The 23,676-nt window shown below is 40.1% G+C and overlaps 2 protein-coding genes across 2 annotated transcripts; one reads left to right on the top strand and one right to left on the bottom strand.

Moving 5' to 3' along the window:
- Window positions 1-470: 470 nt before the first annotated feature.
- stat6 (signal transducer and activator of transcription 6, interleukin-4 induced) lies at window positions 471-18,860 on the top strand. Its single transcript, XM_029435292.1, has 20 exons — window positions 471-816; window positions 5,823-5,968; window positions 6,155-6,299; window positions 6,560-6,640; window positions 6,959-7,142; window positions 7,839-7,939; window positions 8,527-8,675; window positions 8,982-9,098; window positions 9,297-9,464; window positions 9,861-9,948; window positions 10,033-10,155; window positions 10,366-10,458; window positions 13,269-13,472; window positions 13,555-13,649; window positions 13,735-13,868; window positions 14,161-14,310; window positions 14,416-14,476; window positions 14,566-14,628; window positions 15,756-15,860; window positions 15,952-18,860. The coding sequence occupies exons 2-20, from the start codon at window positions 5,835-5,837 to the stop codon at window positions 15,998-16,000; spliced, it is 2,244 nt and encodes a 747-aa protein (XP_029291152.1). The 5' UTR covers window positions 471-816; window positions 5,823-5,834; the 3' UTR covers window positions 16,001-18,860.
- A 1,028-nt stretch (window positions 18,861-19,888) lies between these two features.
- Window positions 19,889-21,201, bottom strand: mipa (major intrinsic protein of lens fiber a). The gene is made up of 4 exons (XM_029435337.1): window positions 20,842-21,201; window positions 20,377-20,541; window positions 20,177-20,257; window positions 19,889-20,074 (listed from the first exon to the last, which is right to left on the bottom strand). The coding sequence occupies exons 1-4, from the start codon at window positions 21,199-21,201 to the stop codon at window positions 19,889-19,891; spliced, it is 792 nt and encodes a 263-aa protein (XP_029291197.1).
- Between the last annotated feature and the right edge of the window lie 2,475 nt (window positions 21,202-23,676).

Raw genomic sequence — 23,676 nt, 5'->3', positions numbered from 1 at the left:
CACAGTGTTGAAATCCTGAGTGTTATTGAACTGTGAAGGCCTGGTGATTTTCCGACAATGGGCTGCCGTTGCGAAGATGTCCGACTTGAAGGCACTACCATCTGCAGATATGGTATCATGTGTCTTACTGGAAGTTACAACATCTAGTGAAATGACTCAACATTACTCCGCCTACCTCTCCTTATGTGGAAGCTCAGCCCACTAGACTCCGCTGTACTTTCTGTTTCAAAGGTGGCACACGATATCCTCCCATATTTGTTCGGTATTTATCTTTATAATGTAATAATTCAGACTCGAGACGTTGAGAGTGCATCCTTTCAGGGCATCCTTACAGTAATAACAAAACACACCTACTCATTTAAACCACACAAGGTGCCCATTTCGACACGTTGCACTTTACCTTTCTGTGCATGAACACGCCTACATGCACAATGCACATATCACCATATTACTGAAGAGCAGCCGTTGTGATTGAATATGAATTGATATCTCGGTCATGTGTGAACTTGAACGTGAGGGAGGAAATAAAGCGCGCTCTTAGTGCGTAACAGGGAAGTAAGCTGTGCCTACTTTCTAGTTGTTACAAGTTGTCCGTGCTAAACTGCACGGTACTCTAAATCGATCATTTTTCTTCGTTTAAAACGACTATAACTGTCCAGCTTTTAAAGGGACAAACCTCAGCTTTGAAGTGAGTCATGGAGGCAAGAAATGTTTAGTAGGATATTCGGACTGGCGGATTACTTATGAGACAGAGGAGGAGGAAAGACGACGGACCAGAGTGTTTTTCAATGTTGTGAAATCAACATTTAACTGAAGGTAAGTGTCATTGTTGTTCGTTTTATTGTACGGATATGATTGTGGTACATTCTGCGGCTTGCTGCTGAGGAGGCCTTGTCAGTTGTGAGAATGTTGCGTCAAGAAGGAGGTCGTCTGTCATGTTTTAGTTTTAAAAAACAACAACTTGCAGGATGTATGTCGAATACAGCCTTATATCTTCTTACAGTTATGCAATACCTTATAAGTGTTATACGTTTCTTATAACACGTTTCTTTTGAACCTTTCGCCTGTTAAAATGAGTGCTATTTGTCTGTTTTCACTAAATGTAAGTCAGCTAGTCTTTATCAACTCCCTCCTCACCATGCGCCCATAAAACACATTTGGTTCATTGTTTTCTGTTCCTAGAAGTTCCGTACATATGATAAATAATTCTGTTTATGTGGCATTAAAAGTGGAATTGATTAGATAATAATATTGTTAATAATTCAGTTCATATCATATCATAGTATTAGATCCCCAAATAACATCTATATCAGACAAACACTGAAGCAGCTATACTTTGTCATCCTGTACATGCTAATATTAAGTATATAGCTGCGTAAAGGTGTATCTGACGTTGTAATAATAATAATAATAATAATAATAATAATAATAATAATAATGATACCATTTTATTTGTATAGCATCTATTAAAATTAAAAAGTGCTTCAGAATCAGAATCATAAAAACATAATCTAATAAAATGGCAATAAAAAAGCATTATGAAGTGAAGATAAACGTAAGAATAAACCTAAATAAAGAATACAATAAGATATTAAAATAAAACGATATAATGTATTATTAGACATGCACAGCAAGGGATTAATGAAATAAAAGTAGGTTAGTAGGTTTTGCCTGATCCCCACCACTGATGTATGAATCTAGATCTAGGAATCTCTAAAAAGGGACCCACCAGAGGATCTCAGGCTACATTTAGACTCATTTGGGAATAAACATGTATTGATATCTTTGTAAGGTTGTGATTAATGTGGATATTATCCATGCATGCACAGGCGAAGTGTTTATAACACATGTGAAGAAGGGAAATTTAGGGCAGGCGCGACATTGCTTGTGTGTGTAAGTTATGAAACCCATCCAGGTTCTGCAGAGCCAACGCCAGGGACATGTTGATCCTAACAACCAGAGTGCAGTGCCTTTAGTTTTCAGTTCAGTTTAGTTTCTAGTTGTATTCACACACAGTTAAATATAAGTATATAAATACATGTCTTGATTTTAAAAAGTGCAAGTATTACACAGTAACATTTACAACCTACAAAACACCTACTGTAATACTAACCCTACAACTAAATAGTCCTAAAACATTTATGCAATCAGTCTAAACATTGGTTAAATAGGTACGGTACAATAAAAAGAGACATATGGCAAGTGGAAATAAGTGTATTCAAGCTTTAACATACTTTAGTAGCAACTGTTGTCTTATATCTTTTAAAAGAATCTGCCATGAAAAGTATCCATATGACAAAATAAACTATTTGAACTATGCCCAATGCTTCCTGTATACACAATATCTCATATTGAGCAGCTGGTTTCCCATGCAACTCAGAAAACCTAGAAAGATCCACTACACCCAATGAAAGAGTATCTCCCTTTCGCTTACAAATCAAATTAAGGTTTCAATTAGTATGGATGTTGTCCTTACAAAGGACAGATGTAATCCTAAACATCTACAACATAAACAGAGAGACCTATTTAAACAGAAGTCTTTCCACATCCAACCTTGAGGATGTTGTATATTGTACAGATTGTAAATCCCTTTCAGGCAAGATTTCCATTTTGGGCTCTGTAAATAAGATTGACTTAACTTGATGCATATACACAAACATTTTTATCTGACGAGAGGGAACGTTTTGGTGATCTCACACCACATTTAGGGAAGTTTAGCTTCACTTATCTGATGAAGGATATTTGGGCAGATGACTTGGCAGGTAAGTTGTGTTAGATCAGTAAACTGAGTGCTTTCTGTCAGGAAGTGAAGCAGATCAGTCATCTGGCCACTAGATTTCAAAGGCTCGGCTGTTTTCCCTTTCAGGGTTTTAAAGCTCATTGTTAGCAGTACAGGTGAGAAAGGCAATTAGGTTTATGTTGTGTGTTTCTGAACGGTGATTATTAGGAATTGACCTGGCGTTGTGTGTTTTCCTCTGTCCCCTTGAAGCAGATTTACAGAAGTCTGTGTTTATAGGATTTATAACTATAGGATTTACTGTTTATCTATTTATTGATATCAGGTGACTTTCGTTTTGTTAAGAATTCAAAAGTAATACCACAACAATCGTCAAATTCCCCCACATTGATTTCTGAGAATTCCTGTGGAAAATGACTAGTTTTGGTTTGACTTCCCATTAAGCAGTGACATCAACAACACCAACCTGAAATGTGTGTTTTCAGTAGTTACATTGGGGGCCTAAACCTGTCTAACCTGCCTAAACCTGGAGCAACACTTTTTATTAAGTTCTCTTAATGTTTGGATTCACCAAGGCAACGTGCAAATAATGTAGTCACTGTAGCGAACGTAGAAAACACCCTTGAATGCTTAAAAATGAAAAGAGAAAATAAATAATAACATACACGTATAGGAATGACCCTGGACCCAATTATGGCTTGAATTGGAAACTCTCCTGTTTGGCCACAAAATGTCATTAAAATTTCACTTGACATGTTGCCTGTTTTAGACCATAGATCATTGTAGAGACAGGAAATGTGGGAAGAGGGGGCGGAATGACATCATGTGATTTGTTTGGAACTGGAGTTGTTGCAGTTATGTGGTCTACGTGGGTTTGTGAAGCCTGCAGGGGTTGTGACGTTTAAACGATTCCCTCCATGGATGTTTCCGTCAGGAGATAAAGCCCCCCAACCCTAACCCTAACCCTAAACCAGGGAGATTAATGTATGTTCTTGCAAAAGAGGACTCAACTAAAGGGGGGGAAGCTATGTGCAACAAAGAATCTTGATGACCTGGTGGTTTTTATTGAACACATCCGTCTCTATATCTAGGAAAATATTGGAAAATCATTATTAAAAGTGTTTGAGCACTAAATGTGCAAAGTTACATTAGCTTCATTTGGGGAATATATTGCCAATTATTTAAGTCAATTATATTTATTTGCACATAATAAACTAATTTGCCTCAAGGGGCTTTACAATCTATACAGAATATGACACCCTCCGTCTTAAGACCCTCACTTCTCATATTAAAAGATTCCCCCCAAAAAATATTTTAACTGGGAACAAATAGTAGAAACCTCTGGAAGAGCAGCTGAGGAGGGCTCTCTCTCCCTGGATGGACACACATGCAGTAGATGTTGTGTGTACAAAACAATAAATCAACATAATATAATTACAGTATAGACAATCAAAATGGCCAAAATTATACATAGATAGCTGCTGCCATGTTGCACCCCACATTTGAAGTATAAGTTGTCTTATTCATCGGGTATTTTGAGTACTTTACTGAGTAGTTTCCCTTACAGCTCTAAGAATACTTGTAATTCACACTGTCAGCCGACATTATAGAGAAGTAGTCAACAATGTAAAGAAGTATGTAAACAGCAGCTACAGCAGAGCAAACTGTGATCCACATTTCTTTGACTCTCTGCACTCACTCAACACTCACTTTGGCATCACGAAAATGTACAAACAGTCGGACTGCAGAGACATATCAGAGGCACTTTGAGTTTTAACTGTGTGGTTCTCCACAAGTGGGAAGCTGACTCACAGGATATACATGCTTGTTGCCGACAGCATATTTAAAACTTCTATCTCTGTCTCACTGCATTTGTTTTTCCAGGTGAGTAATCGCGGGAGATTTTTGTGAAGCGCGTATCGAGGCTTGTGTTGATGACGTATGTGATGACGTTCGCGGGTTTGGCGTGCGATTCTAAATATAAGGGGGAGCGAACCGCAATTGAGCCCCCTCATAATCAACACTTTATATTTGTGAATTTGTGGGTTGTTGTCGTAGTAGCTATGCGTTGTTGCTGTTGAGTTGTTGGTATTGCGTTTGTATTGGATCATTATGGAGCCAGCCAACTAGCGAAACAATTGTTATGCACGCCAGCATCATCTTCCTTGTGAGCAAGTAAAGAAACCAAATCTAAATGTGTTGAAAAGATAATGTACATTACACATCCCTGGTGGCGCAGCTCGTAGAGCGGGGGACCCACATTCGTACGCTTGCCGCAGCGGCCCGGGGTTCGAAACAGACCTGCTGCTATTAGCTGCATGTCATTCCCCTTCTCTCTGTCCAAGCTTAAACTGCACTATCATTTAAGGAGTAAAAAGCCGACATTGTTTTCCAGGCACTCTCTTCTCAATAACACATAATAACATCAATCTTTATTTTTAAATAGAACATTATATTCAATCTTATATGTGTGCGTCAAAGAATCTTCACGGCAAAGATACTTTAAATCCACTGCAGCCTTGCACTTCGCCGGTTTTACATTTATTGTCCACTTGATGGCGCAGTAGAGCAAATGAAGCACCATGAAGCTTTGGCGCATGAGCGAACCAATTGGATGGAAAGCTTCAATGCTTCATGAAGCTTCATCTCGCCATCCACTAGTGTTTACACTGAGGGAAATACTTTAATGCAATACTGTTTTTATATTGGCTACGTCATTTCATCAAATGTAAATGCTCTCACTGTCCTTGTTGTTGGTACTTTTTTGGAATCTTTGGGACCGCCACTAAAATGTATAACAAATCTATGGGGGCTTGAACAAGCTTGGCTGCACAGCTTGAGCTTGTACTGACCCTTTATTGATTATTGAGATGAAAAATTAAACTATATATTAGTTAGCCGGTTTTTAAAGATTCACACAAGTGCTGCAAACAGGGTAGGGAAGTGGGAAAGTATACACACGTTTGCATTGTTGGTTTTCTTTTCATGAGATTTAATGATAATAAGTAATTTCCACTTCCACCTTCCACTGTAATTTAAAAACTGACTAGTCATACATATTGTCCTTTTACTCCAACTTGTGCAGCCCTGCTTGATCATGGCCCAGTGGATACACATGTCCCAGATGATACAGCGCCTGTCTAATGATACAGTGAACAACCTCTATCCCCCATCCGCCTTCCCCATCGAAGTCAGACATTTCTTAGCTGAATGGATTGAGAGCCAAAGATGGTATGACACAAACACACACTCTCCATAGTTACACAAACACGCTCGCATATATACAGCGTTTTCATGTGTATGCTTATTGTCTGTTCTTGTTCTGTGCCCTTGTGTGTGTCGATCTATACGCACATGTGTATGTTTACATGCACATACTGTGTATGCATTGGCATGTGTGTGTGTGTGTGCTCACAGGGACGACTTCATGCTGGAAAACGTGGCGCAGGAGAGCCAGGCTCAGACTCTTTTAGACCAGACCATCAGCCTGCTGCAATCGTTTTCTCAGCAGAATGCCAACGTGGTGGACAAGATGAAGCTGATGCAGATGAGCAGGAACATGGTAGGGGAACTGTACCGCTCTGCAGCTCCTCTGTAGGACTTAGGTTCCACCCTGCAATCTTGACAGGTTTCAAGACTGTCAAAGGATTTTTTATTTTATTTCTCTTAGGAATTGATAATAACTGTACAAGCTTCTTTAAATATGTTTGTAGCCATTGTAAATGTAGTGTATGTGACATTACATGAATAAATAACTGCATACTATTAGCTACACAGTGGTATTATGGACTGTTAAGATTTAACAATGTGCTTGCTTTACAGACCATGTTCAAGCAGCAACCGCTACGGTTTGGAGTGATGGTCAAAGACATCCTGAAGAAGGAGAGGGATCTGCTCCACACGGTAAACAGCTGTCTGATCATTTAGTGCAGCCCTATAAGGCTTGATCTTAGAGTGTATATTATAGGTGACGAAAGTTGATGTCATTACGAATAAACAGACACACAGGAAAAAGGCATCCTTTGCAGGCAATAGACTTAAACTATCTTCGAGCAATGTAGGCTTATATCAGGCATTTGGAGGTTTTCAATTGAATTGGTTTGACTTTAGGGAGAAATAGGTTTTCTAGGTAATGTCCACTGCTAATTTACTTTTAATAGTAGTAACAAGTAATGTGTAACCAACCCTGTAAGTGTATTAAGCACTGTTCTATGTCTGCAGCCTGCTCAAACGCCCAACCCTCCACAGTACCAGCAGTACCTGAATAGAGAGACGTCGTTCCCCAACATGCAGGATGTAGACCACCTGGTTCTGAAGGTGCTGGATGTCCAGGAAATCCGACAGAAGATGCATCAGCTGCAAGAAGAGCTCAACTGGGAAAGGCAGAACTATGAGGGTTTACAAGGTGAGACACAAACACAAGGTAGACTGAACACAGCCGGGGTATTCAACTAAAATTCTAAGGGGTCCAGTTAGAGAGAGATTCCGTGAGCAAAGGTCCGGAGCATCATAATGTCTAACTTGCGTTATGAATTAGTGTGATATATATTGAAGTAGCCTAGTAGCTGTATCAACGTCTGCACGTCATCAACAACTGACAACTTTTTGTTTCACACTGCTCAGTTGAAAATCCCCAGCTCCTCCTACATACTATTTATAGATAAGTCATACAGAGAACATTTGTCTTTGCATTCCAGTCTGTTTCAGTGAGATATGCATGGACTATTTTCTTATTTTAAATACTTTTTCAATGTACAGTGCAAGTAGTACTATCAGTATCTGGCCAAGCTTACTGTGTTATTCTTTTCTGTCTGGCCTCGTCAGGCCTGGCTTGTGCAGCAGGTTTAAATGTTCTTACTTGTTTTTCTTGTTATGATTTCGTAAGATGTTTTTATTGGAACTATCACTGTTAGTATGTTATAATCTAAAGTAATGGCAATCATGTCAAATGGATGACTCAAACAACCCACTTTTAGTTTTTGCTTTCTTGTCAGGTCAAAGGCCACTATTTCCAATTCAGGCATTAAGATAATTAGTTTGTCTGCTTGTTCATTTCTGTTCGTTTGGACTCAAGCTATGATGTTGTTGATTGTTTTCACAGGGCCTATCCAACAGAACGGACTTGATCCCATAAATGTAGAAACCCAGAAACTCCAGAATCATATCCAGCAGCTGGAGTACAATGTGAAAGCAATGGCTACGGTGAGCTTCAGCTGCAAGTTATTATTTCTTTAATGTAGATTTCTGCAGAACATTATCAAAACATTGTAGACAAACAAGGTGATTTAGCCAAGTAGGCAGTTATTCTCTGATGTTACTTATCACACTAAAGTAGATGTTCATTAAGTATGTCTCTTGGCTATTTTATGGATGAATACTGATTATTATGAGAGCATCCCAAACTAGTGCTAAAACAATCAGTCGATCGAATTTAACTAGTTGATTTATGTTTTCAATAAACATGTAGATTCTGACCCCTCTAGTGTGACAATGTGTAGCTTTTCTTTATGTAATAAAATGAACAACAGAATCTCTTTGGGATTTTTTAAATGTTGTCAAAGCAAAATATACAATTGGTAGACTGTAAGCTCTGGGACTTTCAGAAGGTTCAACTTTATAGACTAACAATTAAACAACTGATGGATAAATCATGTGGTCTTTGGTATGGATGGAGGTATTTAATATGTCTGTGTTTGTGTGCATGATATTTATTGACATACACATGCATCCATGTGTTGGCCCATGTGTGTCAGTGTAATGTGTTTGGATTGTTGTGTTGTTGGTTGTAGAAGCGTTTCCAGCTGCTGAAGGAGTGTGTTGACTGTCTGGACCAGTGTCAGACCCGACTGATCAGCAGGCTGAAAGTGTGGAGGTGGGATCAGCACAAAGCCGCTATCGGACATCCCTTTGACGACAACCTCAACTCTCTGCAGACCTGGTAAGGTGCACCAAACTAGCAACCAGTCTAATTCTTCTTGGTTTTAAGCCTTTAAATATCATATTATTTGTCATGTGGTGTAAAATGCTGAATCATACCAGAAAAAAAAGTTTTACTGGCTTAGGTATTTGTGTTTTCACTTTCTTTCTTCTTATAATACTAATAATAATAAGCTTTATTTGTATAGCACCTTTCATACAATAATTGCAGCCCAAAGTGCTTCACAGCAAAAACATAACAATTAGTACAAGATTATACAGAGCAGTACAATAATCACAATGTAATGTTATATATGTTCTCTGTTAGGTGTGAGCAGCTGCTTGGCGTGAACGGGAAGCTGAGACAGGAGTTGATGCTGATCGGGGAACCGATCCCAGAGCTTCAGGAAAGGCTCAGGCAACTTCTGCAGGTTCTGATCCAAAGGTACCACGTTGTTTTCTTTTCTATATATTCATATTTCTTTTTTAATACGTAGTAGTAAATAGTAATATGGTAAATGTATTTACCTCAAACTTTTCCCTTTCCACCACTCCCCAAAGAGCAACATAAATTACTTACTTTCATACATATTTCAACACAGGAATAATTTTTCCTCACTCTTTTACCTGATGTCTCCTTCAGCTCTCTTGTCGTGGACAAGCAGCCCCCTCAGGTCATAAAGACTCAGTCAAAGTTCTCCACAACAGTGCGATATCTGCTGGGGGAAAAAGTCGCTCCCGGAAAGCCTGTGGTTCTAAAGGCACAAATCATCAATGAACTGCAGGCCAGGAATCTGGGCAGTGCACCTGGGTGAGTCATATATACAGCACAAGATGGATGATTGCACACTATCAGGGAGAGGAGAGCGATAGTGCACATTGCTAACTGGTTTTCATGGTATTTTTTATTTTATTTTCACCTGGAGTAACCCTCATGGAGAAAAAGGGTTTTCCTATTCCTTCTGTTATCTTGGTATTCATATTTTGGTACCTAAATTGAAAGTGAAGGTGTAAATTGGATCCCTTGAAATATAATTGTGAAATTGTGATACTATACGTCATGCATGTTGTTTAGTGTCTTGTGAACCCAAATTGTCAAGTAAATCCATCAAAACAATAAAGTTTAACACTTCTAAATGGGTTCCATTAATGCACTTACTGTATACTACGTGTGAGTCTTTGAAACTCTCTGTTTCGTTACCTGCAGAGATAATGTCGGGGAACTGATCAACAATACAGCCATCCTAGAACACAACACAGTCAGCAAGAGCACATGTGCCACTTTCAGGAATATGGTTGGTACCACTCCTCATTTCAAAGCCTAGAATAGAATATCTTTTATTTGTTAACACATTTAAACTCTTTTTTTGGTTTAACAGTCTATCAAGAAGATCAAGAGAGCAGACAGAAGGGGATCCGAGTCTGTGACGGAGGAGAAGTTTGCCCTCCTGTTCTCGACAGAGATCATCATCACAGGCTGTGACACTCCCTACAGGATACAGGTTTGACTCTATCAATTGTTGTGTTTGTTCATTACATGCTGCCGCTAAATGAAAGGCAGTGATTTGGGCTTCATGATAATGATGTTTCTTTTGATCTGATTGTTTTGATATATCATTCGTCAGCACACTTTGTTAAAATGCTACAGCGGTGATACACTGAGCTGACAACTATGTGGTCATACAACTTAAAAATGATGTAATTGATTATAGATGATCTCACTGCCGGTGGTCGTCATTGTCCACGGCAGTCAAGACAACAACGCTATGGCCACCATCATATGGGACTGTGCTTTTTCCGAACCAGTAAGTATCAATTTATGAATTTCTTTGCTATCTCTTTTATGTCCTTTCACTTTTTAGTCTCGGTCATCAGTGTGCAGTTTATCTGTCTGTTCTGTTGTAAACACTGCAACTCTATTTTAGTCAGACAACTCAAGTGGAATAGATTATGTGAATGTAGACTGTGTGCAGCGGTAATGTTTGGCTCAGAGGCTCTAACTTCATCAGTTGATCTTGAGGAATTTTGATATTAATTTGAATTAAAACAAACTTCAATTATAGGTTCAATATGCCACATATAATGGTATACGGTAATGTATATTTAGTGACCCAGTAAGCCATGACAGCGAGCTAGCATGCACAATACCAGGAGCGACCTAAAGCTCACCTAAATGGTAGGAAGTCGTTTTTAATGCTATCAATGACACATGTGCTTTTCCTGCTACAACAAGTTATAATCTCTGTTGTGAAGTGTTATGATCATGGCTTTCAGATTTTCTGTTTCCTGTGTCATGTCTTTCCTGTCTTTGTGTTTTCCCACTTTTGTGATTTGTTTGGCCAGCCCTGATTTGATCCCTGTGTAACCCTGTGTGTCCCTGTGTAACCCTGTGTATCCCTGTGTATCCCTGTGTAACCCTGTGTATCCCTGTGTGTCCCTATGTATCCCTGTGTAACCCTGTGTGTCCCTGTGTGTCCCTGTGTATCCCTGTGTAACCCTGTGTATCCCTGTGTATCCCTGTGTGTCCCTATGCATCCCTGTGTAACCCTGTGTGTCCCTGTGTGTCCCTGTGTATCCCTGTGTATCCCTGTGTAACCCTGTGTGTCCCTGTGTGTCCCTGTGTGTCCCTGTGTGTCCCTGTGTATCCCTGTGTGTCCCTGTGTATCCCTGTGTATCCCTGTGTGTCCCTATGCATCCCTGTGTAACCCTGTGTGTCCCTGTGTGTCCCTGTGTATCCCTGTGTATCCCTGTGTCCTGTGTGTCCCTGTGTGTCCCTGTGCATCCCTGTGCATTCCTGTGCATCCCTGTGCGTCCCTGTGCGTCCCTGTGTGTCCCTGTGTAACCCTGTGTATCCCTGTGTATCCCTGTGTAACCCTGTGTGTCCCTGTGTATCCCTGTGTGTCCCTGTGTATCCCTGTGTAACCCTGTGTGTCCCTGTGTAACCCTGTGTGTCCCTGTGTAACCCTGTGTGTCCCTGTGTATCCCTGTGTGTCCCTGTGTGATCCCTGTGTAACCCTGTGTGTCCCTGTGTACCCTGTGTAACCCTGTGTGTCCCTGTGTGTCCCTATGTATCCCTGTGTAACCCTGTGTGTCCCTAGTGTGATCCCTGTGTAAACCCTGTGTGTCCCTGTGTATCCCTGTGTGTCCCTGTGTAACCCTGTGTGTCCCTGTGTAACCCTGTGTGTCCCTGTGTAACCCTGTGTGTCCCTGTGTATCCCTGTGTAACCCTGTGTGTCCCTGTGTAACCCTGTGTGTCCCTGTGTAACCCTGTGTGTCCCTGTGTATCCCTGTGTGTCCCTGTGTAACCCTGTGTGTCCCTGTGTAACCCTGTGTGTCCCTGTGTGTCCCTGTGTAACCCTGTGTGTCCCTATGTATCCCTGTGTAACCCTGTGTGTCCCTGTGTGTCCCTGTGTAACCCTGTTTCTTTTTATCTTAGCCTGCTCCCTCAGCTTTAGCTCTATATGTATATTTTTTGTATTTCAGCTTTTGTTAATTGAAGCTTGCTTCTTGTTATCACTATCTTCCTGTGTGTACTGCGTTTCGGTCCTCCTCTTAACCACATCCTGGCGTGAAGTGACTTTGCACAACATTTCAGTACCAACAATCATCTTCTGATTTATTTCATCAGACAGACTATTGTATGCAGCTTTACCATTTTACTATGTTGAGTTGAAAGTGTAATGTGAGTAATGTGCACACAAGCTCTTTAGGCCTGGATGTGCTTCCTGTTTGTTGCTCTCTTTGCTTTGTCGATCAAAGTGTTGACTGGAAATAGTCTGATGTGGTCTGTATAAAACATATTGATTTGTTTTTTAAATGTCTAAAATGTGTCCAAAATGGACAATGTCTATACTCTTGTGATGCTCAGTGGTGATTGCATTATCCTTTACTACCACAATTTAAATATATATTAAATAAATATAATAATAAATAATAAATAAAAATAATAATAAATAAAAGTGAGAGACGTGCGTTGAAAATAAGTACATTACATTTAATTTAAGTTAGCTGACACTTTTATCCAAAGCAACTTACAATGAGTAATAAGTACATGTATGTTTTATGTGCAAAATGTACTTTAAGTATCAAAAGTACTCAGAATGCTGAATAATTAGTCCTGCAAATGTTTTATTATGCATCAGCAATATTAATTCAATATATTATTGGCATAATTAGCAGTTTTCTGGTCAAGGTGGAGATGATTATTATTATATGCTGTTTGGTAGCTTCATATATTTTATGTACAAAACATTTGATGAATTTAAAACCTAAAACATGATTTCATGTTTTATAAATTCATAATGTGTTTTGTGCATAAACTCGTCGTCTGCAAAGTTACTAGTAACTAAAGCTGTCAGACAAATGTAGTTAAGTAAAAAAGTGCAGTATTTTACCTCTGAGATTTAAAAGTGGAATGAAAATAAGTAAAGTACAAGTACCTAAAGATTATACATTATACAATACTAAAGCAAATGTACTTAGTTACATTCCACCACCTATGATGCTTGTGTATTTGTACTTCTCAGTTTTTAGTTTCTTTCATTCTTCCCCTGACATCATTGTAAATGCATATCAGTGTTCTTGCTGTGTCAGCACCTTTTGTTATTGCCCTCAGGACAGAGTGCCGTTCATGGTGCCGGAGCGCGTGCCCTGGAGGATGATGTACAGCACTCTCAACAGTAAATTCACCTCTGAGGTCCAGACAAACCACAATCTGGACCATTATAACCAGCACTTCTTGGCCCAGAAGATATTTGACAGGCCTGAATTTGCAGACGACTTCAGCAACACTTTGGTTTCCTGGACCCAGTTTAATAAGGTACACACAGGTGTATGTCCTCTCGCACAGACATACAGGCTTACATGCACCCAATTCTCAAGGTGCCGTTTCAATCTTACAGGAGGTTCTTCCGGGTCGACCGTTCACTTTCTGGCAGTGGTTTGAGGGCGTGATGGAGCTGAGCAAGAAGCACCTGAAGACCTACTGGAGCGAAGGGTGATGAGACTCCCTTGTTATTTTAATATAACATATTAGCAGCCTGTTACAGTCTGTTAATAATGACATGTGCTTCTTCCATTAGGCTTATATTTGGTTTCATTGGGAAGCAGCATCTACACTTGATTCTCAAAGACAGGCCCAACGGGACGTTCTTGCTTCGCTTTAGTGACTCTGAGATCGGAGGCATCACCATTGCATATGTGTCCGCCAGTGAGAGTAAGTGTTTGCATGGCCCCAGTTTAAATGTAATTGTGTTCAGATAAATTCCTTAATTAGTTGTGTCTCCTGTTTGGACTATGATGATGCTAAGGTATACACAGTTACTCCCATGTTGACATACATACACTATATCCTTTTATATCTGTTATTTGTATGTGAAGACATTTCAGGACTTCATTTTGATCTTTCAATAATTAGATTCTTTAACACCTTCTCCCATTTTGCGGGTGGTCCTGAATTAAAACAGAGTGAATAGTTGAGTGATAACTTGGACATCATTCCTATTTAGATGGGGGACAGAAAATCCAGAACATCCAGCCCTTCACCAAGAGAGATCTTGATATCCGTAGTCTTGGTGACCGCATCCGGGACATCAACGACATAACACACCTGTATCCAGAATTTCCTAAACATGAAGTTTTCAAAAGATTCTTCTCGGGTAATGGTCTTCATGCACAAAGTCACATGTTTGTTATTAAGCTTAAGTGAAAATGGTAAAAACTAACAGATGGAGGTTTTATTTCTTGTTTTTTACTGCTCACAGAGTCTCCAGCGTCACCTCCAGGGGGCTATATCCCTGTGTCTCTCAAGACTAAAGTTGGCACGTAAGGGACTGTTTTACAACATAACCATGTCATTAGATACACTTTAAGTACAATTATTTTAAGGGAACATGTCATGTTTGTGTGTGCAGGGAATCTGACTCAGCCACCCCCCCGACTCCCAGTGTGACACCCCTCGCTGAAAGCTTCCCCATGTAAGTGTCACTTCTACACATTTCTCTCTTTATTTTCATACCACCAACTCACTTCCTGTTATTCATATGTCCTGTCCTTTACCAGCTAGACACCGATCCTCTACCACTAGCAACATTTACACTGCGTTTATGTCTGCACATTTATGTTTGATTTGCCACCACTAAGATACCCACAGGAAACCATGAGCTACTTAATAAACCAATTGAAAATTGGTGAATTTTGGATGTGAAATGAGTCCCAGAATGTAGGAGGCACTCCAGTTATTTGCCTATATATGTTATTACATTTATGTTATTGTTAAAAGTAAAAGCCTTTATTCTTATTCACACCTAATGCTCTGACAAATTATCTTGAAGTAGCCTCAAAGTTACATAATATGTTCCTCTGTTTGTTCTAGTGTCTCATTAACACTTGCATTTAGTGACATTTACTTTTATATATATATATATATATATATATATATATATATATATATATCTCATCAATTGACATGCAAGAAATACTTAGGTCAAGTTTTGTAAGATACTCAATTAAAAATAAAGTGTACTTAAATTTAAATGATGTTTAATTTAAATATATTTCAGTGTTTTTTTTTGTGATAGTCTGTAAAGGTTACTGTATGTTGCAACAGTTGCTGGTACACTTGCTTCTTCCATGTTCACTTGACTGGCTCGGGTTTTGGTCATGTGTCACATGTACTTAACTTACATTTGACTCGTGCAACATTATCTTCCATAAAGTCTCTTAAAATAGAAAATACCTGAGCAAATCAAAGGTAGCTCAAATGTATTCTTAATAGCAGCACAGCAACATTTATGTAAACCAGCAAGTCAAATGTCCTTGAGTATGGTTGCCTAAAAACAACACTGTCTGAGGACATCTCAGTGTGATGCATATAAGTGTTGATATTTCAGCCGTTTTTAAATGATGTCAGTGATTTCTTGACTTTAAAAGGTCATGAACAACAAATACCTTTGATTTGTAATTTGATCAGTGTCAGTTTCTTACGCTAAAACATGCAAATTGTTAGTCCTTTGATCAAGTGACTGAAGGAAGCTTGCCTCTCAAATTGTTAATAGTTATTAATGATTATTGACAGCGCTCCTGTTCCTGCTGTTTCTTTCAGGAATAACTTCATGCAGCCATTCAGCCCGCAGAATAAAGAAATTATGGAAGCTGCACCTCCTGTGGAGTTCAGTTCAGACTCTACTCCTGACTTCCCCGATCACATGTAGGTTTCTATTTTCACGTCTGTACATAAAATCCATTTCCATGTTGTTTTTACAGTATTGAGAGTGTGTGTGATGTGTTCTGTCTTATAGCGCCACAGATAACAATATGGAACTAGATTTCGATACTCTCCAATTCTGACTCTGAATGGAAAGGAGGATTTCCCATCAAAGTAGTTTTTGGAGTGCAAAGCAGACATCAGAAAGAGACCAGAGCCAAAGTCGTCTGTCTTACAGAAGTGCAGACTTTCTTGCTTAACTTTCATCATCCATCTACAGATGAATCTAATTTTTGAGTAAAAAATAAATGTGATTTCTCTGTGACAAAACATGCTGAGCTGGAGCTTTGTGAAAGCAGAACATTTAAGGACAAAGTAAAACAGAGAACAAACGAAAATAACGAACAGTGTCGTCTTCGCTGTTGTCCGGCCATCCTTGCTGTGCACCTCTTTAAAAAGCTGTTCTCTCCCTCACCGGAGGAAGGTACATGGATGCTGTTCATCGCCACTCAGTGGACAGTCCGGAGATTTTTTATTTTATTTCTGTTTTGCATGTTTTTAGCAATGATGGGGCATATTTGAATAGTATTTCCGTCTTGTATATAACCCTAAGCCTCAACTATATTATGATATATACAGTATCTTACAGTAACACACAGTATGCATGAGAAAGACTTCTTCTTCTTAAAGCCAATGTTAATAAGCCTACCCCGTTCTGTGGTATAGTGAGGATTAGGAACGTGAGAGGAACAATAAGCTTTTCCGTCACTGTTGACTGCTAAACTATACCCCATGGATGGACACCTACAATGCAGCAAATGGCAGAAGTGGTGGTGATGATGATGGTGGTGATGGGAAATGTTTGTATTATATCTGCCTTCTAAAAGATTCCATTGTGTATCTTTTCTGTTCTATGTTTATATCAGGTGTTGTTTGTTACTCTCAGCCAATAATATTTGCACTAATGCAAAAGATTATTGGTATCTGTCTGCAGTCTTTGGAGTGATACAACTCATAAATGATCAACAGTATATTCCCACACCTCTATTCGTATGATAATTCTCCACTTAGAAGTTATTTTATGTAACTACATTTGGGATGCAGTATCTTTGCTTTGTGGGAGCTCTAAATTCTTAATGTGTTCTGGTTTTAGCAGCTTTTATCCTCAGCTAAATGTAAGTAAAAATCAATCTTCCTCATTAACCAACTTTTGGATTTGGATGAGATGCTTTGCACTACCTACCATCACTGTCAATGTTGTGCAAGTAATATTATAATGGTGTGTTGGAAGTACCATGTTGCATGTCTGTTCAACGGAAGAAAACCTTTTATATCTTGTGGATTGACTTTTGGATACATCCTCCCGAGGCTACTACTATAGTCCATATTATCTTTCAGCTGTGGTGACAAACAAAGTCTTAGTTCTTTCTCAAAATGTCAAAAATACTTTGTGAAATGTATTAACAAGAAATTAGTTATCTCCCTTAATCCAACCTTGACTTGAGAATTTGTCTGACAAGCAGTTGCAGTTGCTTTCACTGCCCTTGTGGTATCAAAAAATAACCTAATCTGATTGGCAAATATTTATTTAAATAGAATACCTACTGGGTTTAGTTCTCCGAAGTGTCATGCATATGTCATATATTGTAATTGTAGCAAACATTTAATATTTGCTTTTTAATACATGCAAATGTAGGTCTGTCCTGTGTGGAACCATCTGTTTGAATCCCATATTGTTCTACAGTTAGTCTAAAAGAAAACAGACAAAGGAATGATTGGAAACATAAGAATTTTCTGATTTTTTTGACATATAAAAATAATAAATCAATGGCATTGTGAGCGGGAAGGTATGCCTGGTACCAAAAAGCCTGTCCATTGAATGAAAGCATATTGGTGTATAACATAATTGGCGTCACTTCCATAATCCATCAGCCAAAGAGGAGACATTGCATAACTAGCATATTATATTTCCTATCCAGTTTCAACAATCATGAAATGATTAAAAAAAAAAAGAGAGAAAACTTTACACTGTACATCACAAAGCTTTTCCATTAGAACACAAATTCTAATTTCAACATGTCACTAAAATGTAAATTCTACTCAACCACTGCCAGGGAAATCACACTGAAAAAAAAAGGTTATGTAGAGGAAGCAGAAAGAGAATCAGCTTACATGTCTGGTTCAATAACTGCTCTGGTAAAATTTGTCAAAATGCTAACTTATCTCAGTGCCCCGTCCCCTTCCCTCCATCCCAGCAGCTTTAGATGTCCCCTCTTTAGAGCAGAACAAGCTGCCTCGTAAACAAAGGGAGGAGGTAGGGTGAATGTAGGAGGGATGGAAGAGAGAGGGGATGTCAGGCCAATGGAGAGCTAACTTCAAAGTTAATTCTCTTTTGTGTAGATTGTATGAAAATAAAGGTGTACATTTATCACCCTGTACAAAACACACTAAAGATTTCAGTCATCTTGCAGTGACCTTCTCTCTTCACCCAAATACCAGAGAGGGGCTTGTTCAATAAAACTATCTCACTCCCAAAGAGCCACCCAGCTCAGCATAGAAAAGAGAAGGAACCAGGTGTTTGCCAACACCAGCAACAAGCCACCACACCTCATGCACTCTTTCATTTCTAACCTCGAGTTGATGTAACAAAGACCCTTCAGTCGTGTCAAACAAAACAATTCAACTAGAAAACGCTTGTTCCTCATGACAGCTTGTCAGGTTTGCTTTCTTTGTTTTTCCATGGCAGACACGCAAATGTAAATGCAAACCAACTATCACACACCTGTACATGAATCTGTGATAAGCGCTGCTCTAAAAGCAAAGCTCATGTCAGAAAAGTCATTTAAATGTAACCCAACACAAATACTGTATAAGTTGTCTAAATGTGGTACAAACCTGCAGATTTCCCACTAAGAAAGCAATTGGTAACATATTTGGTGGCAATTATACCATTTCAAGTGTTTGTAATTGTAACTTTATTGAAGACTGAGCTCAGAAAAACCAGATCGTTTTGTGTTTTGTGTATTTTTTAATATAAATATGAATGTGTGTGTGCTTCACTAGATGAAACACAAACTCTAAACTGAATGAATTTGGCTTTAAGACTTGACTCAAAAGCATAAATGATTTTTCATCTGATATAAAATGGGGACCACTCTAAACATTGAATCTGATGAACTTCTGCAGTGTCAGTAAGGGTGTGGAAAAGGTCGCACTATTCCCTAAAATATGTTTTTATGTTTAAAAGAAAAAATCATGATACAGACAAATGATTGTGGTAATGAAAAGTGAAAAATAAAAAGGATCAATTAAAACAAGCACACACGCATACTCATGCACAGAGACATGCATGCACACCTACTCTCTGTTTCACACACTCACACACTCACACACATACAACTGAAAAAAAAAAGAATATGAGCCAAATAAATTCTGGTAAAGTACAATACGTACATGTCATTAACCCAAAGTTCATTAAACGAAACGAAACAAAGGGCGAGATCACACCGGAAAATGGAAAAGCATGCAGAAGTCCACTGCTCTACTGTAGCTTCACTCCTAGCAGACTACAAAATAGGGAGAAAAACAGAAAGAGAGAGAAAGTGAAAGAAAGATAGCGAGAGAGACCCCTGTCCTGAGCAGTTATAGCCACCTGGTCAGCCAGAAGTGACTGACTCCCCACACCACAGGGCACAGGGTGCTTCCTTCAGTGGCAAGTCTTCTTCTAACCCTCCATCTTTGTCCTGCAGTCCAAGGGGGAGGAGGAGGAGGAAGAGTGGGTGGAGGTGAAATCAGGCGAGATGGTCAGGGCGGTGGGTTCCCCTTCACTGTAATTCGGTAGGTCCAGTTCTGGATGCAGAACAAGGATAACAAAGGTGTTTGGGATCTGTGTTAGCATGGGTGGAGGCGGGGAGGAGGTAAGTGCGCAGAAATACTGAGTGGGCTGAGGATGGACCGGGAACTGAGGGTGCAGATTAAGGGGTGATGGGTGAGGGATGGGGAGGTCAGAAAGCCAATATTCTTCTCCAGGCTTATAGGGCCTGTGTCTTGAGCTCGATGGGCTCTCCCCTGGTCTCCTGCTGGCCCTCAGCCTCTGGGGGCCGGATGCCCTTCAGTGTGGCGAGCCTCTCAGAGAGGTTGCGTACACGGGGGAACAGCATGAAGTCATACAGCAGAGCACCCAGGGCACCACCAATCATGGGTCCCACCCAGTACACCTGGCATTAAAAGAAAAGAGCAGAATGTGTTAGTGAGTTTGAAGATGTCACATTACTATGCCAGAGTTTGTAGTGTAAGATTTATAGATATGATCATCTTACCCAGTGGTTGACGAAATTCCTGACCAGGACAGCAGGGGCAAAGGACCTTGCTGGGTTCATTCCTGCTCCAGTGTAGTACATCTGAGGGAAAGACAGAGCAAGTAGTTCAGGGTTAAGACTGTATGTGTGACGTGAAACAACGGTCAGATTCTTGTATGAACTCTGTGAGTCGTTTCAAGTTTTTTGCTGTTGATTCTTACCCCGAGAAGATGCCCCATGAGCACAGAGAAGCCAATGGCCAGGGCAGCAGAGCCCAGGCGTCCATTGCGCCTCTCATCAGTCACAGCAAAGATGCAGACAACAAGCTGCAGAGTGAGGAAGACCTCCATGGTGGTGGCCATGCCCAGGCTGATGCCTGGCTGCAGCTGAAAGACGGGAGGGGAAATAAGAGAGAAGACATTAAAAACACACAATCAACGTTTCTTTCAATTTGTCAGATATATACAATGTGATTGGATGACCTTGTGTTAAACTTGTCAGGTTTTTGATATCTATAGGCAGAATTGTCATACATGTGTACATACAATACTTAATTTGTCATACATAGTTGATCATCTAAACAGTCAACAGTAAGTGTATGTTAAAAATGTGATGTAAGATGTGTAAAAGAGGAGTCATAGCCATGTAATGGATGTGGTATTTCAGTGTCTGGCAGGTAATCTTACCGCGTTGAGTGCTAGGTTTCCCCTAATGTTGCTGGGTGTGACCCCGTAGAGCACGGCAGCACCAGCCAGTGCTCCGAGACACTGGGCCACGATGTAGAAGAAAGCACGGAACAGGGACATCTGGGAGCCAATCAGGTAGGCAAAGGTAACAGCTGGGTTGATGTGTCCTCCACTGATGTGGCCGATGGACTGGATGAGGGTGGCAGCCGCCAGCCCAAAGCAGAAGGCAACATGGAGAACATTATGGGGCCCGGTGGTCCAGCGCAGGGCTGCCCCCAGCCCGAAGAATACAAAGAACATGGTGCCATAGAACTCGGCAAACACAGCCCGCCAGAACGACATGGACCTGAACTCCCACATGATGGCAAAAGGTCAAAAAGCAACCTCTAAGCAATGGAGGGATAAAAAAGTAAACAGAAAAACGAACTAATCAACTAAAAGGAGATGCTGTTTCTCCGCACTAATGACCGTGTTTTGAAAAAACTGAGCAAATGACAAAAACTTGCCCTCAAACAGAAACTGCCTCTCTAAAGCTAAATGCAACGACACGTAAACTGCTCAACATGTAACTCTCAAATGTAAACAATCTGCTGCTCTGAATTCTGATTTCTGTCATAGAGAGCTCCTGAGTGGAGCAATACGCCAGTCTCTGTGCATCTATGTGCCAACCCCGCTGGTTGTTAGTAGAAGAACATGGATAGACAAACGTTAAGCATGTCCTGCAGACATTCAGCCTCTTTACCAGAGCAGGGGGAGCTCAGAGGCCTTTTTATAACACCCCAGGGGCCACAGCAGCCCCGTCAGGCCCAGGGGAGGAGCCTGCACACAATACAATAAATCAAAACAAAATCATTTAACCCATCTCCCGCCTGTCTGCTCGTTGTAGAAATTACTCCGAATCTGGACTAAAAGTTTAAAAGGCCCAGAACAAGTGAAAGCAGTCCTCAATACTTTAACTTATTTATGTAGGAAAGCTCTAAGCATAGTGCAGTTTGAGGGCTACTTCTGAAATGAATAACTTAGATTGAAGTTATGCTGGGAGTACAAGCAGAGAAATAAACTAAATGTAAAATGCTTTGGAGCATCTTATATTTCCGCTGGGGGCTATCCAGTCTTGTTTTACTTGGAGGAGGTGGATAACTTGTACCTTAGTACCAACCAGTCTGGTTGAATCTTTAATTAAACAATTAATGTCAACATTTAATGTAAGTGGTGGAACATCTCATTCATAACACTACTGGCTGATGAGGCCCCTTGAGAAACTGCTCTGACCTTCAAACCTGAAAATAGAAAAGCAGTGGGCATGTGGTGGGCAGAACCTGTGAGCTGGTACAAGTGGAGTGCAGCGGCCCTTTTGCTGGATTTCCACTAATTTTGATATCTTTACTAACACAGGATTAATGTCATTTCAGTGTCCACCTTTCACTTTTTTTCAATGATTTCCTTTTCATTGTCTCCTCTGTATTGTACAGTTCACATTCACTCTAATCAAAGCTGTGATCACCAAAGCACGAGCAACTTCTCTCTCGTTTGGTACAAATGAGGTTTGTAGCAGCAGAACTGATTAGGCATAGTTTTACTTTGTGTGTGTGTGTGTGTGTGTGTGTGTGTGTGTGTGTGTGTGTGTGTGTGTGTGTGTGTGTGTGTGTGTGTGTGTGTGTGTGTGTGTGCTGGCCGGGTTTGGAGGCTCAGGTCGGATAAAGCGCTGGAAAATCCACGTTTGGAGAGGAAGAGGGGAGAGCAGGCTTGGCATTGAGCTTCTGCACTGGAGCATCATGCTGACCAGGGCAGCCAGAGGGACGGCCGCAGCCCTATGAAAGGATTATGCTGAGCTCACACTGCTTTTCTTTTCTTCACAAAACGCTGGCAGTAACAGTTTCTGCTGGTTTCTATGGTCTGTTTATCTTGCAATCACTATTGAATCTGTTAGTTCCCTTGTCTTTAGGCCAGAGTGGCTGTATGTATTTGCCTCTGCACTCCAGCATTGTGTTGGAATGACATGTGAAGAATGCACAAATAAAATCGGCAAACGTTTTTTATGTCTCAAAAGATGTAGGTTGTGATCCAATGTGACTTCTCATGTCAATCTCAGAGCAGCCTGATGTTTGGAACTTTTTTTGATAATAGTGTTGATCCTGTTGTCCGTATTCTGACAGTTAATTAGTTTGCCAGATGGTGCACCTCTATTGTGATGAGTATTATGTCTCATGACCCCCTCAGTCAGAGGTAAACCATCTTTTGTGGGTTTAATCCCAGTTTAGTTTTACAGGGGAGGATGTTAAAAAGATGCTTGCATTGTATTTTCCTCTTTCCTAGGTCCAGACTGCTGACACATACATAATAACATGCAGCCCCTAAACATCTCACACTGAAGTAGAAGCTCTGGCCTGCACTCACCACACAGTGGTGAAAACATGTACTGCAGGACACATGAGATGAAGGACTAAATACAGTACCATTCAGAAGTGCTGATAAAATAATCCCCAGCAGGGATATATTTATGTTCTACCTCCTTCAAATGATCCATGAATATAAGACTTTTATTACCATATACCACAAATCAAGCGTCTTTGTCAACAATCTATGATTCTCATGAATAATCTATGGCCTTTACAGATGTATTAATACCAGATCCAATGAGCATCACTGAATTAGGAGGTGGAATCTTTGCTAATAATTTAAGGGAAGTATCTACTGCATGTTGCCATGTTTCGAAAAATGTACACCAGAAATCTTCACAATAAAGAATTGCAGGCTTCCATTTCCCTTTTGCACTCAGTGCATAAGTACAGAGGAGAAGTACGCTGTGTAACATTAGAGAAGTGAGAGCAGAGT

The sequence above is a fragment of the Cottoperca gobio genome, chromosome 7, assembly GCF_900634415.1.
Source record: "Cottoperca gobio chromosome 7, fCotGob3.1, whole genome shotgun sequence".
NCBI lineage: Eukaryota > Metazoa > Chordata > Actinopteri > Perciformes > Bovichtidae > Cottoperca > Cottoperca gobio.
The sequence above is the reverse complement of the archived record's forward strand: the minus strand, read 5'-3'. Positions and strand labels throughout refer to the sequence as shown.